At 42.6% G+C, this 13,745-nt stretch overlaps 1 protein-coding gene across 2 annotated transcripts in view; it reads right to left on the reverse strand.

The window, feature by feature from the left end:
- Positions 1-10,918, reverse strand: part of vgll2a (vestigial-like family member 2a) — a 436,332-nt gene extending 425,414 nt beyond the window's left edge. Inside the window, exons 1-5 of one of the 2 annotated variants that reach the window (XR_014570781.1) lie at positions 10,599-10,918; positions 8,882-9,194; positions 6,447-6,941; positions 4,019-5,494; positions 3,552-3,966 (exon numbers count right to left, since the gene is read on the reverse strand). Coding sequence is in view for 1 of the 2 variants with exons in the window: in XM_083790795.1 (XP_083646921.1) it covers positions 5,728-5,771; positions 6,447-6,941; positions 8,882-9,194; positions 10,599-10,685 (939 nt within the window). In the remaining variant the exon portion in view is untranslated. Of the gene's footprint in view, positions 1-3,551; positions 3,967-4,018; positions 5,495-5,524; positions 5,772-6,446; positions 6,942-8,881; positions 9,195-10,598 lie in introns of those variants that run through there. The other variant, XM_083790795.1, reaches the window with a different exon arrangement.
- Positions 10,919-13,745: the final 2,827 nt, after the last annotated feature.

The following is a 13,745-nucleotide window of genomic DNA, read 5'->3' on the forward strand; positions in this document are numbered from 1 at the left end:
CTGCTGCGTCAGCAGCACTGACGATGTCCCATTCAGATAGATAGATAGAGATGGTGTTGTAGGGCAGGCCAAATAATGACAGAGGTTACAAATTAATAGTTAAGACTTTATAGGAAATTGTTGCTGGGCAGATTTGACTTGCCGTTTCACTCATATGGATATGAAGAATCAACTGACAGCGAGAAACTGTAATGTTACTTCTGCTGAATTAGTTTCTTAGAACTAGATTTTCGCTAGAAACAGACTGTATCATATATGAGTGACTGACTGTCGCAAACGACTGACAATATCGCAGAGACAGCTTGTTTATTTTTGGACCACAATGTTTATACGAGACGATTTTAAGATGAGCCCATGTTATTCTCCATAGAGAAATGACTTCAGTGAATGATATATGTGAATGAGGGAAAAAAAGGTAAATTCACTGTGGAATTTGAGGCATCTGTGTTGATTATACAACAGATTCAAATTATGACATATCGACCATATTTCTTTACACATTTCTATTCTCCCGCCGAGCTGAATACACTCGTAGGTTTGCCTGAATAGAGCCGTTTGTTTTTGTCTCTCCAGGGAGTGTGTGCGAGGGAGAAAGTGAGAGAGAGAGAAAGTCTGAGACCTCTCCACCCTTCTCTTGTCCTTCATCACTCCAGTCAGAAGCTGATATTAATCTACAGCTGTCCGAGCTTTCAACTGGCACGCACGCACGCACGCACGCACGCAAACACACACACACACTTTATGTGCACTCTGAGAAAAATAACATATGGCTGAGATGTGACATCAGCACACTTTGTGTTCCGTTTTACTCGTGCTGTATTGTATTCTTTTATTGCAGTCGTTTGCTTGTATCAGCATCTATCTACACAGAAGTGTGTAGAAAATGGACCAATCCAGTCTGATTTATATAAAAAATCTGGATTTCAACGTGTGTATATTAATCTATCGAGTACCCCTGAGGGACACCAGTCAGCTAAATATTTTAGTATAACTAAATAGTTTAAGTGAATAATTTAGGGATCAATCAATATAAAGAGTTGAAGCACTCAAAGCTCACTGCACAACTATCATCAGGTGCAACGAAACAAACCGATCACCAGCACTCACGGTATATTCGACACTCGTGACAACTAGAACAGAATGAAGCATAAATACAAGACCGCTTCTAATTCTGTTGTTCCCTGCTGTAGAAACGCATGTCTTGCTGCAACGCACATCATGCTTTCATCCTGTTACGATTGTACTATTAGTATGGTACTGCACGTTGTACAGTATCTAATCACACAGACAAAACACATGCACATACATTACGCATGCAGGCCGAATACCTGGGACGGAGATTGTTTTCACCCCGTCAGTCTGTCGGTCTGTCTCTGTGCAAATCTGCAAATCTGGGAAACTGCTGGACTGATCAGCAAGAAAACTCCATCCCAAATTGTACAAATGGGCCAAATGCGGTTGTGATATACAAGCCCATTTTATGTTTTGCCTCTAGGCTCTAGTCAGAAATCCACCTTAGAGCTACACCCCCCCATCCCCACACGGATATCTTTCAAATCTCCAACACCATCTGCGAAGGGAACTGTCCACAACACTGGTTCACATAGTGAGGTCTGGGGACCCCCAGGGGTCCTTGAGGGGGTTTGAGGGGTTCAGCTAAAATAGCCAATCTACAAGCTCACAACACATTGCATCGTGTCTTCTGAGCTTGTATAGATCTGTTTTTATTTGGACAAATATTCTCTTATGAGGTCCACTCCCTGGTACAAAATATTTTCAAACTGGTGTCCGCAGCCAAATGTGCATACATTTGGGGGTCCTTGACTTGAATACGTTTTAAAACTACTGGTCTACAATTCCACTAACTAGTCCAACCTGGTTAGTATGACCTTGTGAGGTTGACAACTTGCACAGTCCCGACCCACATTGTACACCGACCGCACTATGCATCAGTATACCTGATGGTGTTGTACACACACTATTGTACAACACACCACTGTAGCCTGAGCAGGTGTACTGTATGTGGCACAATGCCGGCTATCTATGATCTCTCGATGTGTATACCACACAGTAACTATACCTCTGTAGCCTTGACACTGCATCTTTTCTCATCATAAAAGGTAGAAAGGTCGCACACACCAAGAAATACATTTCAACAGGGTTAGTTTAAAATAAACCTGTTGAAATTAAAGCTGGTATTTAAGCTGTGTGTCTTCCCACCCATCTCTCTCCCCGTTTCGCGTCTACCTACTATACAAAAAAGGCGGCAAAAAAGCCCCAAAAATATCCTAAGAAAAAAAGAACTTAAAAAAGACTTCATTGAGGTGTCCTGATAGTTATTGTGACTGTAGGTCGCGCTTACTATGAAAACATGCATCTCCCGTCAGTTAGTCACCCACGTCTCCATATATGGTATGGCGTCACGTGACATCTCGTGACATCATGGAGACCCTTAGATCTCCATATATGGTTGTCAGTCCATCATATGTCAGTCTGACATCATCAAACCCTCTACACTCAAGACATGCTATACATGACCATGAACACTGGCCATGGCAATGAAACATGGCCATATCAGCATTTCATTGAGCATTGTTTGGTCTTTGATCCCATGCCAAAGATCAGGGATCTCCATATGGGCATACATGTAGTCGCAATGTTGGCCCTTCTCCATATATGGGGATGTCAATATATGGCCTCCATATATTGACACCTCGTAACATCACGCCTCCATATATGGTCACGCCTTATGACATCACATGACATCATGGAGACCCTTAGACCTCAAACCCTTATATCTCCATATATGGAGCTAGCTGACCTGTTCTGACATTCCATATGTTCATACTTCCTCACCCGTCCTTCCTGTTCTGACCTCATCAAACCCTGTACACTCAACAAATCAACACGTCCAGGTTTTGCCATTGAAAAGGTCAGGTAAGCCTATATGATTTGCTTAACTGAAACGTGGCTATACTGCGAGACTAGAATTTAACTCGTTTAGATTTCAATTATTGTACGTTCGAGGATCTACAGTAGTTGCCAAGTGGTATAGAAACCATCCAATAAAACATTCACAGGTTTGATTCCCATAAACAGCCCGTCTAAACCTCCATATAGAATTCATCGTGTACATCATGTACAATCATTTATAAAGTAAAGGTAAAGTATGCAAAGTCATGTGACGTTATGTCAGACAAAAAGGTCAAATCAAGAAAACTGTGTTGTGCCGTTGTAACTCACTTGTGGTTATTACTAAACCAGGTGTTCTCAAATTATTTGACATTGGTATCTGCTTTTGAAATTAATTATCTGATCAGAAACTCTGTGGCCCACTTTTTAGGTTCACTGATTAAGAAACATTGTGATACAGAGGATCCTATCAACATATTTAACTTGGACAGAATACAGTTATAATAATAATACAATAACTTTGGTTTTATGCTCTACCACCTCCAAGCCTTCAGAATGCTTTGTGAGGTATACCATTGATATAGAAATGTTTATTTTTGCCCATAGCAAGTTGAGAGAACACACACACACACACACACACACACACACACACACACACACACACACACGATAGTGAAGTTGGCCTTGAGTCGGATTTTATAGTTACGAGCAAATAAGGCTTTACATCAGAATTGGTTGGACAGACACTTTAGGCAATATATTAATTAATTCACATAGAATACAGCATACTGTAGTTGTTGCATTGCCTTATTCATTATTAACAGTAGTATGTACAGTACTTGTAAAAAGAAAAAGAAAAGTTTATTCATTTTGAAGGGAAACATTTCAACCTAAATCCCATTGTTTTGATGTGAGTCGATCAATAAATACAGTGTGGCAAATAATACCTATAAGTCTTCTGTTCTCCATGAAAAGATGATGGGATGCGTCATTTCACAGTCTCATATGTGAAATGACGCGTTTCACATCATCAGAAATAAACAGTACAGTACCCTATATATATATATATAGGGTACTGTACTGTTTATTTCTGATGATGTGAAACATATATATATATATATTATGGATCTTCTCACATCAGAACAATTAGGTTGTAGATCAGTGATCTTTCCCATTACGTCACAGATACATGGTGGACTTGAGGAGCAGTTGTATAGATGGAGACACCACACACACACACACACACACACACACACTCACACACACACACACACACACACACACACACACACACACACACACACACACACACACACACACACACACACACACACACACACACACACACACACACACACACACACACACACACACACACACACTTTGTGTGCCCATCCCACATATAATATGGGCCAGTTGTCCCCAGTGAGGTCAACATCCAGATAACACTAAATGCTCCTTTTATGAACCCGAGAGGCCTGGCTCAAAAACCGCAGTGGGATGGTGTGTTACACTGTTATACATAGGTTTTATAATTGTGTGTGCTCAAGAATGTGTGTGTAAGTGTGTGCGTGTGTCATGCCTTGTGGCGGATATGTATTTGTGTATGTCAGTGTGCACGCATGTGCGTGCGTGTGTGTATGTGTGTGTACATTGAGTCTAAGAGCAGTTGTCGTTGACAGCTGCAGGGGAGCAGAGCACGGAGAGATAGAGTCAAGTGGCTTCAAATAGCCGCTGCGCTCCTCACTCATCTAACAAGAGAGCCCGACACTCTCTCACTTTTCTCAGACATTTCCTTTCTCTCTCGCCCTCTCTCTCTCGAAACAGAAGCAGTTCGAGTTCACGGTGTCAGTCAATCACATCAAAATGTCAAAATGTTTATTTTCACACATTTCGGTGGCCTTTCAACATGTCCACTTGCCAACGTGAAATAAAATAAGTCTTTTGAAAAACATGAAGGACGAATGTCTTCTGCTTTTGTTGTTGTTGTCGTTCTGTACACACTACATGTCGCCAGTGTCCACCGTAGCTCTGCGGCTTAGTATATCGCAAAGGACTGTGACTGTCAACATTAATGTCGGTTGTTGGATTAATGGTACAGGCTGTCCACCGCAACACGAGGGCCCTTTTATGTGTGTGTGTGGGTGTGCTGTATATCCCCAGTTGTCCCAGTGAGGCATGTCCTGCTATAAGTCCATCAAGATCTGAACCTCCCCTTCCTCCTCTTCCTGTTGCCTTTGTCTGTCGAGTGCGACAAGACATGTGTCCCTGTCCGTCTGCGCGGCGTAGCATACGCGTGTCCCCAAAGCAGAGGAGGTTACGTGCCTCCCCGTCTGTCACAGAGAGGTGCAGAGAAGCTCGTCTTTGTCTGTTGTGTCCTTAAGTACCGCAGGAGGACGATGTGGGGTCGAGACGGGTTTCTCTCACAGCCCTTCGCGTCTGTTCGAGGTGTGTCAGATTGCACTCCACCAAAAGGGGGTGTTGTTGTTGGGGGGGGGGGGGGGGGGGTTCGCGCGTCGCGGTTTTCAGCTCAGAAGAGCCGCGCCGTTGCCGCCGCCGCACAGTCCGCCATACCGCCGAGCTGCAAGCGAGACCAGAAGCTGTGTTACCAGCGCCTCCTAGCTGCCACCGTGCATGCCTGTCCTGTCCTCCCTGTCCGTCATGTCAGTCTGTCTGTCTGTCAGGTCGTTCCACAGAGCAGAACGGAACAGAGCATGAGGGGTAAAGGGGGAAGCGACAGAGCGGCCAGCAGCAAAGGAGGGGAAAAGGGGAAGCAGGAGGAGAAGATGGGGGTGGGTGGGGGGGAGAGGGTCTCTAGAACCAGTACAAGTCCTTGCTTTTATCCTGCGCCTGCAGACCTGAGAGTAGAGGGAGAGAAAGGAGGAAAATAACGGAGGGGGAGGTGGAGAGAAAAGGCGAAGTGAGCAGATTAGGAAAAAGAAAAGCCCAATAATGTTGTTGTTGGGGGCGAGAGGAAAAACGCCCCTGAGGCGGAAAGGAGATGAAAGCAGAGCAGAAGTGTGGGAGAGAAAGCCGACAGCTGATGTTAAGGACACTGACCTGAAGTCAGTCTGTCAGGACACTGACCTGAAGTCAGTCCATTACGACACTGACCTGGAGTCAGTCTGTCAGGACCCTGACCTGAACTCAGTCTGTTAGGACACTGACCTAAAATCAGTCTGTTAGGAAACTGACCTGACGTTAGTCTATTTGGGACACTGTCCTGACGTCAGTCACCACTGAACATGACGACACCTGACAAACCGTGCATGGATTAAGTCTATAGTGAGGGTGATCTACTGCAGCTTATTGATTTTAATTCATTCACGCTTTCATGCTCTAAAGAGTATTTTCAAAACCACAGAGTCTGCAAAGCTACACATGGAAAGTATCTGACGGACAGAACTGTAAAACAGGATGGACATACAGTACAACGGGTGCTTCGTTGCTCATCACTGCAGATACAGTATAAGCTATGTTAACAAGGCGATGGGTTGCATTCATAAGCGGTGTACTTGCATGCGGACCGTTACCTGTGTCCATGTTGAGTCCGATCTCGGAGGCCCCGGTGAAGGCTCCGCTCCAGGCAGACCCGGCCGCCGACTCTCCCTTCCCTCCGATGTCACACGGCGAGCCGCTGGGCCCCGGCACGGAGCTCCCGGGGGCCAGCCGGTGGTGAGGCCTCACCGACGGCACCAGCAGCGAGCCGTAGCGCGGGTCGAACGCCGTGCCGTACACCTCGTGCACGCCCGGCCGCGAGTAGGCTGAGCCCTGGCCGCCTATGGCGCTGCCTAGTGAGTAGGGGTGGTGGTGGTGGTGGTGGTGGTGGTGGGACGGGTGCCAGGCGTCGGGGCTGGGCTGGTGGAGGTGGTTGTGCAGGGAGGCGGACGAGTAGGGGTCCCCGGGGAAGGGCAGCTCTGTGTGGGGGGAGGAGAGCGCGTTGCCCAGTGAGGTGGGGACAGACGGCTGGTACGTGCTGTTCCAGAAGGAAGGAGGGAAGCTCCGCTGGTTCATTGGGAATGATCCATCTGCGACGTGCAATAAAAATAAACAATGCATGATGGAAGTGAATGTGTGACAACAATCTGAATGGATTCAAGACTCACACACTTGAAATGAAGTAAACAAACAGCCCAATAAAATGGTTGCATGCAGTCGCTGATCGGTCCATTTATTCAAACTTGACGTGCACGAAATAAAGTGTCTCTTTAAAAGTTGAAATCTGGCCTTTCACATTTAAAGGGATATATTACACAGGATTGTAGCATTAATCCTATATTTTGTCTTAGAGCCTAAAACTATTATTGGACATCAAAGACCTTAATTATTAAATATATTATATTTTTAATTTCAATATTTTATATGGAAAAATAGGCTATAGACTATAGCTTTATGAATCAACGATTTGCTTGATACAAAGGGAGTTCAAATGGCTAAAATAGGCCTATATACTGAATTTTAAAAATATTTAGTTTACTGCTCATATTCCTATGTTTTAGGAAAACAAATATAGCCTACATGTTTAATACACCTGCAGTCAGTAGACGGATCAAAATGTCTATTATAAAATAGGACTGCATCCTGTTTCATATATCATCGTGTCCTTTCATTTTGACCGCACAGGAACAAGTATAGGCATGTTTAAGACAGTAAAACAAGGCGACCTTGCAGCATCAACGCAACCTCTGATGTCACTGTATTCGATAGGACATCAGTTTCGGACGGTGTGTCCTACAATAATAATCCGACCCCCTAAACGGTATCCGGAGAACTCGCCAGTATATCCAACTTTTACTTCACCTTCATTTAAATCGCATTGAATTGAGAGAGAGAGGATATAGTTGTTTAGAGTTAACATTGGAGAAAGTAGGAATGCTAAAAGTTTAAACACCAAAGTAGCCTATACACAACAATTAGTAAACATATCCTAAAATGGTAGGCCTTACCATTGGTAGCCTATTCCGTATTCACAATCACATACTCACCTTTTTATCATTATAGATACTATAGCCGCAATTTGCAACTCTAGATTTTTTTACAATGGGTTGAATCTAGAGTTGCAACAAGCTCCATCCACTTCCTATTCATCTTTTTTGGTTTGTGATCTGCTTGTCTTAAATGACGTTAAACTCACCAACATTGCAGCTGCAGTCCAAGCTTGAATTATCCTCTTTCAATCTGCCGAGCTTGTTTTTCATAAAAATTCCCCGTAGACATGTTATGAGTTACTTTCTGTCCAAAATATTCCAAGAGTGACATTTCCGAGCCGCCATTTGTATTTTTGCAACGTGCCGTAAAACAAGATGTGAGGGCGAGCGCTTGTTTAATAGAAGGCTGTGTGTGATGGGGCGTCGCACTGTGTCTGCCTCTTCTTTGGGTGTCTTACCTGCGCAGGTAAGATTCTATTAAACAAGCGCTCCCCCTCACATCTTGTTTTACGGCACGTTGCAAAAATACAAATGGCGGCTCGGAAATGTCACTCTTGGAATATTTTGGACAGAAAGTAACTCATAACATGTCTACGGGGGATTTTTATGAAAAACAAGCTCGGCAGATTGAAAGAGGATAATTCAAGCTTGGACTACAGCTGCCATGTTGGTGAGTTTAACGTAATTTAAGACCAGCAGATCAGAAACCGAAAATCATGAATAGGAAGTGGATGGAGGGTGTTGCAACTCTAGATTCAACAGATTGTAAAAAAAATCTAGAGTTGCAAATTGCGGCTACATTATCTATAGCAATTAAGCTGACCATTTAATTGCACACAATAATTTGTTCACTTTGGAAATAAACTATATAACATCTGTGAGTTTTACATACTACACTGATAAAGACAGCATCTTAGCATAGCATAGCCTATAACGATGAAGAGTAAGACATTGATGAAGAATTTGCGGCGACTTCATGGTAAACTGGCAAGTTCTCCGCCTCTCCGGTATCCTGCAACTAAACTGACTGACTGACTGACCTCTTGTGGACTTGTTGCCGGCAGCTGCCACGGAGGCTTGCTGCCCGCCGCCGGGCTGGTGACTCAGGGCTCGGCTGAAGTGCTCGTCCACCACGGCGCTGATGTCTCCGTGGAAGTAGGTGAAGAGCACGCAGCGGGAGCTCAGGTACTCGGCCTCGGGGGGCGGCTCCCCGTGCAGCTCCTTGTGGTCCGCAGCGCCGCGGCCACCGCAGTCCTGCTCCTCCTTGATGCAGGGCGCCGCGCCGGGAGGGAGGTTGGAGAACGAAGAAGTGCTCTCATGCGCTTCTTGCATCTTAGAATAAAAGGCCAGTTTCTAATAGCGGACAGGGTGGAGAAAAAAAAGAGTTTGACTTGTTTATATGGCCTATAATGCAGAATTGAAGCCTATGATGGAAAAGGCTGTCAGATTTCTATAGTTTGTTTGACTTCGCTATATATATATATAAGGTCAGCTACTTCATTTAAAAAATGATATTGTTCTGATCGAGTCTTTTTTTGCAATAATATTTTAAATTATGTTCATTCATTTTCATTCAAATCCAACTTACAACATTTGTCTGGTTATTTTGACTGGGATTTATCTAAATTCAATAGACAGATATAAGGCCTATTAATTTATGGCTTATAGTAGCTATGTTTGTGAAGTATATAGGCCTATGGCTAACTTAGGCTGTGCAGGCTTATCTACAAGCTTGTTTAAGTGACGTCTTTTTCACACTATTTGAAATATGGAAGCGGCTCCTATACTTCAAACAGAGTCCCGCGTATATATAACATGTGGATGTTGACCAAGAGAGATTTTAAGAAAGTGTTAAAAGGGAAATAAAATAACCTACAGATCAAATTTTGGAAATAATAGCCTAATGGGGCCTACAGCTTTTTATTTGTTATTTATTTATTTAGGTTGATTGTTGACTTCTCTAATTACAAAACACTCGCAATAGGCCTACACAGTATACACACTTCACCGCCTATAGCTATAGGCCTACTGCTTATTGTAAAGGGAAAGGCCATTAAATAGCCTACATGTTCAGAAATGAACATAAGCTAATATTCCTAATATCTGTTAATGCAATTGTCGCCAACGAACCCACTAATGCAATAATCATGTGCGCAGAGTCAGTTACCGATGTGGTAAAATAATCCTTGATATATAAATAAACTGTCTATGGCGCAGTGTACGTGTTTAGGCCGCCTGAAAACATCAAATTACATAAAAAATATATACACTAACTGAGGTGTCCTGAGGTTATCAGAACACGAAATAAATAAAATAAATTGTCATGAAAGCAAACAAAAATATTATGACACATATGTCTTATATTAGACTTCATCAAATTAAATAAACACTTTCGTCGCTGATTAATCTGTAAATGCGTCGGCATGATTAGGGTAATTATATAAATATTGTTTGTTTTCCATATTTATTCATGAAACTTTATTTTCAGCAAACTTATTTGCTAACTAGTTTAAATCGCAAACGGTGCATGTATATATATATATATATATATATATATATATATATTATGCAAACGAATGTTCCCGTCATGGGTATAGACCTATACAGTTTTTGTCTGGATATATATAGAGCTTAAAATACCATCAAATAAGCAATTGTTGCATTATGTTTACGTCCCAAGTTGTCTATAATAGAAGTTAGAACGAGGCGCTTGTGTGAAGTGAAGCATGCTGCAGTCAGACTAATACAGATCCATACCTGGTGATGGTAGGGGCTGTAGGCTGCGGTGAAGTAAGGCTGAGGCGGTGGACCATACACTTGATACATAACATCCAAGCAGCTCATGGCGAAGAAGGGGAAAAAAGCCAAGGAAATCTCACGGAGAACTTGAGGGGAAGAGCGAATGCTTCATTTGAAATAGCAGACGTGCAGGGAAAACGGGAAATGATAATCCTATGTGTTTTTTTCTCAAGGAGTCGGCTCGACTGGACTATATCTATCTATGCAGAGAGAGTGTCTGTATAGCCTAGGCTACTCTAAAGCGATTCCTATCGGCGCTGGCTGAGCCCGGCTGTCTTTGCTCAGTTTGGAGAGAGTGCGTTAAAAACACGGACACGCAACAGGCTGCCATGGCTTTGACGTGGCTCTGAACACAGCCTCCTCCTGACCAATGAGCAAGCCTCAAACGCCTGCTCTGAATTTCTGTCTTTTGGAACGATGTCCGCAAGTTGTATAGCCTCGCTCGGTCCCATGCAGGCTTTTACTCATCTGTGAAGAGAAAACTGCATGTTGGGGCTTTTAATTGGCTGCTGCCAAAAGATAATGATAATAAAACGGATGTCTGCCGAGGGCAGGAATTATTAGACCATACTGTAACTTCACTGCAGCTTAGTTATAATTTTTGATCCGATCTCGCGCTATACTTTGTTCATATTATGACTTAACAAAACATAATATAGGGCCTACAAAATACATGATAAAATACATTATACATTCGACTGAAAGGTTTGAAGAGTCTATTCTTAAAACCTTTCAGTCGAAATGTATAATGTATTTTATTCATTAATCTCACCATGGCTCATGCAGGACACAAACCTGTGTCAGCCAGGTTGTCACTTGTCACCATCCATAACGTGAGAATATAACACAGTTAAAGATAAAGAAATGGGACTTCTCTACAAATTAAAACATAATACAAGCACGTACTGGTCATGCAGAAAATCATGTTGACAAAATCTGTGTTAGTTCTGATGAGAACTAAGACATGTTTTTTGATTGATTGATCGATTGATTTAAATGTCTGCCTATAGTCATTCACTGGAATGAAATTGGAACAAATTTCTGTTGGGAAAAAAAAAAGATTTTTAACATTCTAGTTGTTTATTTTTTGGGGAATTGTTTGGTGATCAGATATTTTATGGGATTATTTTAGTCACACACACACACACACACACACACACAACACAACACACACACACACACACACACACACACACACACACACACACACACACACACCTGATCTCCTAAAGATGCTACACAGTACATGCACCTCACAGTTTACCTTTCACTGCTTTCAGAAAAGCTAGAAATCACAGATCCAAAACGGCAATGTGACATCTGCAAATAGACATCAAATCAAACTTTATTTATGAAGCACGTTTAAAAACGATTGACCAAAATGCTGTACAAGTCAAGAAAACGTATATAGCATCAACAATACACACAAATAAAATCAATACATCAGTATAGCAAGCAGGTACAATACGACACTGAGATGAGGTGATCTAATAAAAGGTTGGAATTAAGCTAGACTGTGATTAAAAGCCAAGTCGAAAAAATTTAAGCAGAGACTTAAAAGTCTCGAAGTGGTCTCAAGCAATCTCGGCATGCTCTTGGCGGTGGTGTCATTTCTCAACCTGGTAACATCATTGTAGATACAGCCACATTCTCCTCCTGTTCCATTCCATTTTGTTGAATTTCTCAGGTCAATGTCACAACTTTATTGTGTACACTGTACACAATAAAGTTGTGACATTGACCTGTACTGTACACTGTACAGGCATCAGTGAATGTCATCCACTCTGTTCCCCATCCATGGCATGGCATTTTGAAGCCAAAATTCATCCGAATTCCACTTTAATACATGTGCTCATGCAGTCAAGGCTGATAGGCAGTTTGTGCTAATTGAGTGAGCAAACAGATCAAACCAACCAATGGGAAGAATGCAATACGATGAACCGCCACAATCCCTCAGTGGCTCGTCAGATTCTACAGGTCGAGGGTCAAATAGTTTGGTCCTAATCTACTACCAGTGCTAGATGGTTGGAGGTCTCTAGCTGTTTACTAGCTGCTTACGGAGTAGAGTAACGACCAGACAACTCAAACGTGAGGATATTTAAAACTCATTGAGGAGAAATCAAATCTAAATTGATTTGTGCGGCATGCTGCATGAATGGCAATAACCAATGAAAATAAATAACACATTGTTGCAACAGATCAAAATGGAAAAAGTTCCCCTCGGGGCACAGGTCTCCACCAGGGCAGGTCAGGTTGTGGCCTCCTGGTGGCACTATATAATACATAATAATATATAATGTGAAAAGGGTGACATTTCTTCTTACGCATTTGATGGCAATTGGATGATTTGAGGCATTTTGTTCCAAAAATGTGTTTTGCAAAAATGCAAACTATAACAGGCCAACGTGAAAATGGTAGGATATATTCCTCAGCCTAGTAGGAAAGTGCGAGAAAGATTTCACGTAAATTGTACGCTGCGTTCATGATTTGAGGCTTTTTGTTCAAAACGGGGCCAATCCTGCAAACTTTGAAAGCCAATGTTAGCCAATTAGGATGGAATCTGAAATATCGGACAGATCCGTCTTGAACACATGACTATAAAGATAGTGCGTAACAATTTGCTGTATTTTTGGTCATAATCTGGAGGAGTAATGTAAAAAGATGTGTTTTTCAAAAGTCGGCCTCCTGGTAGCGCTATAACAGGACGTTCTGGAAAATTTGGGGCAGAGCTGTAGAGGTTCATTGTTGGCATCTAGGGAGTGTGTGTGCAAAATATGGCATCGACCGGGTTACGGTGCCGGAGATTAGCTGTTAACAGACGGACGGACGGACGGACACACACACACACACACACACACACACAAACACAGACTCACACACACACACACGGACAGAGTGCAAAACATACTCTCTCCCCATGCCTTCGGCCTGGTGGAGACAACTAACCTGTGGCTATACAGTATACATTACTTCTTACCACTTGAACTCTACAGTATAGCGTAACTATTCTGGGGGTGAACATTCCGTGAAAATGGAAGATTAGATTGTGATCTTGTACAATTCTTTTTTTACAGCCCCATTTGAAGAGATAATGCCATGGACCCC

The sequence above is a fragment of the Protomyctophum parallelum genome (genome assembly GCF_964188405.1).
Source record: "Protomyctophum parallelum genome assembly, chromosome: 19".
Taxonomy (NCBI): domain Eukaryota; kingdom Metazoa; phylum Chordata; class Actinopteri; order Myctophiformes; family Myctophidae; genus Protomyctophum; species Protomyctophum parallelum.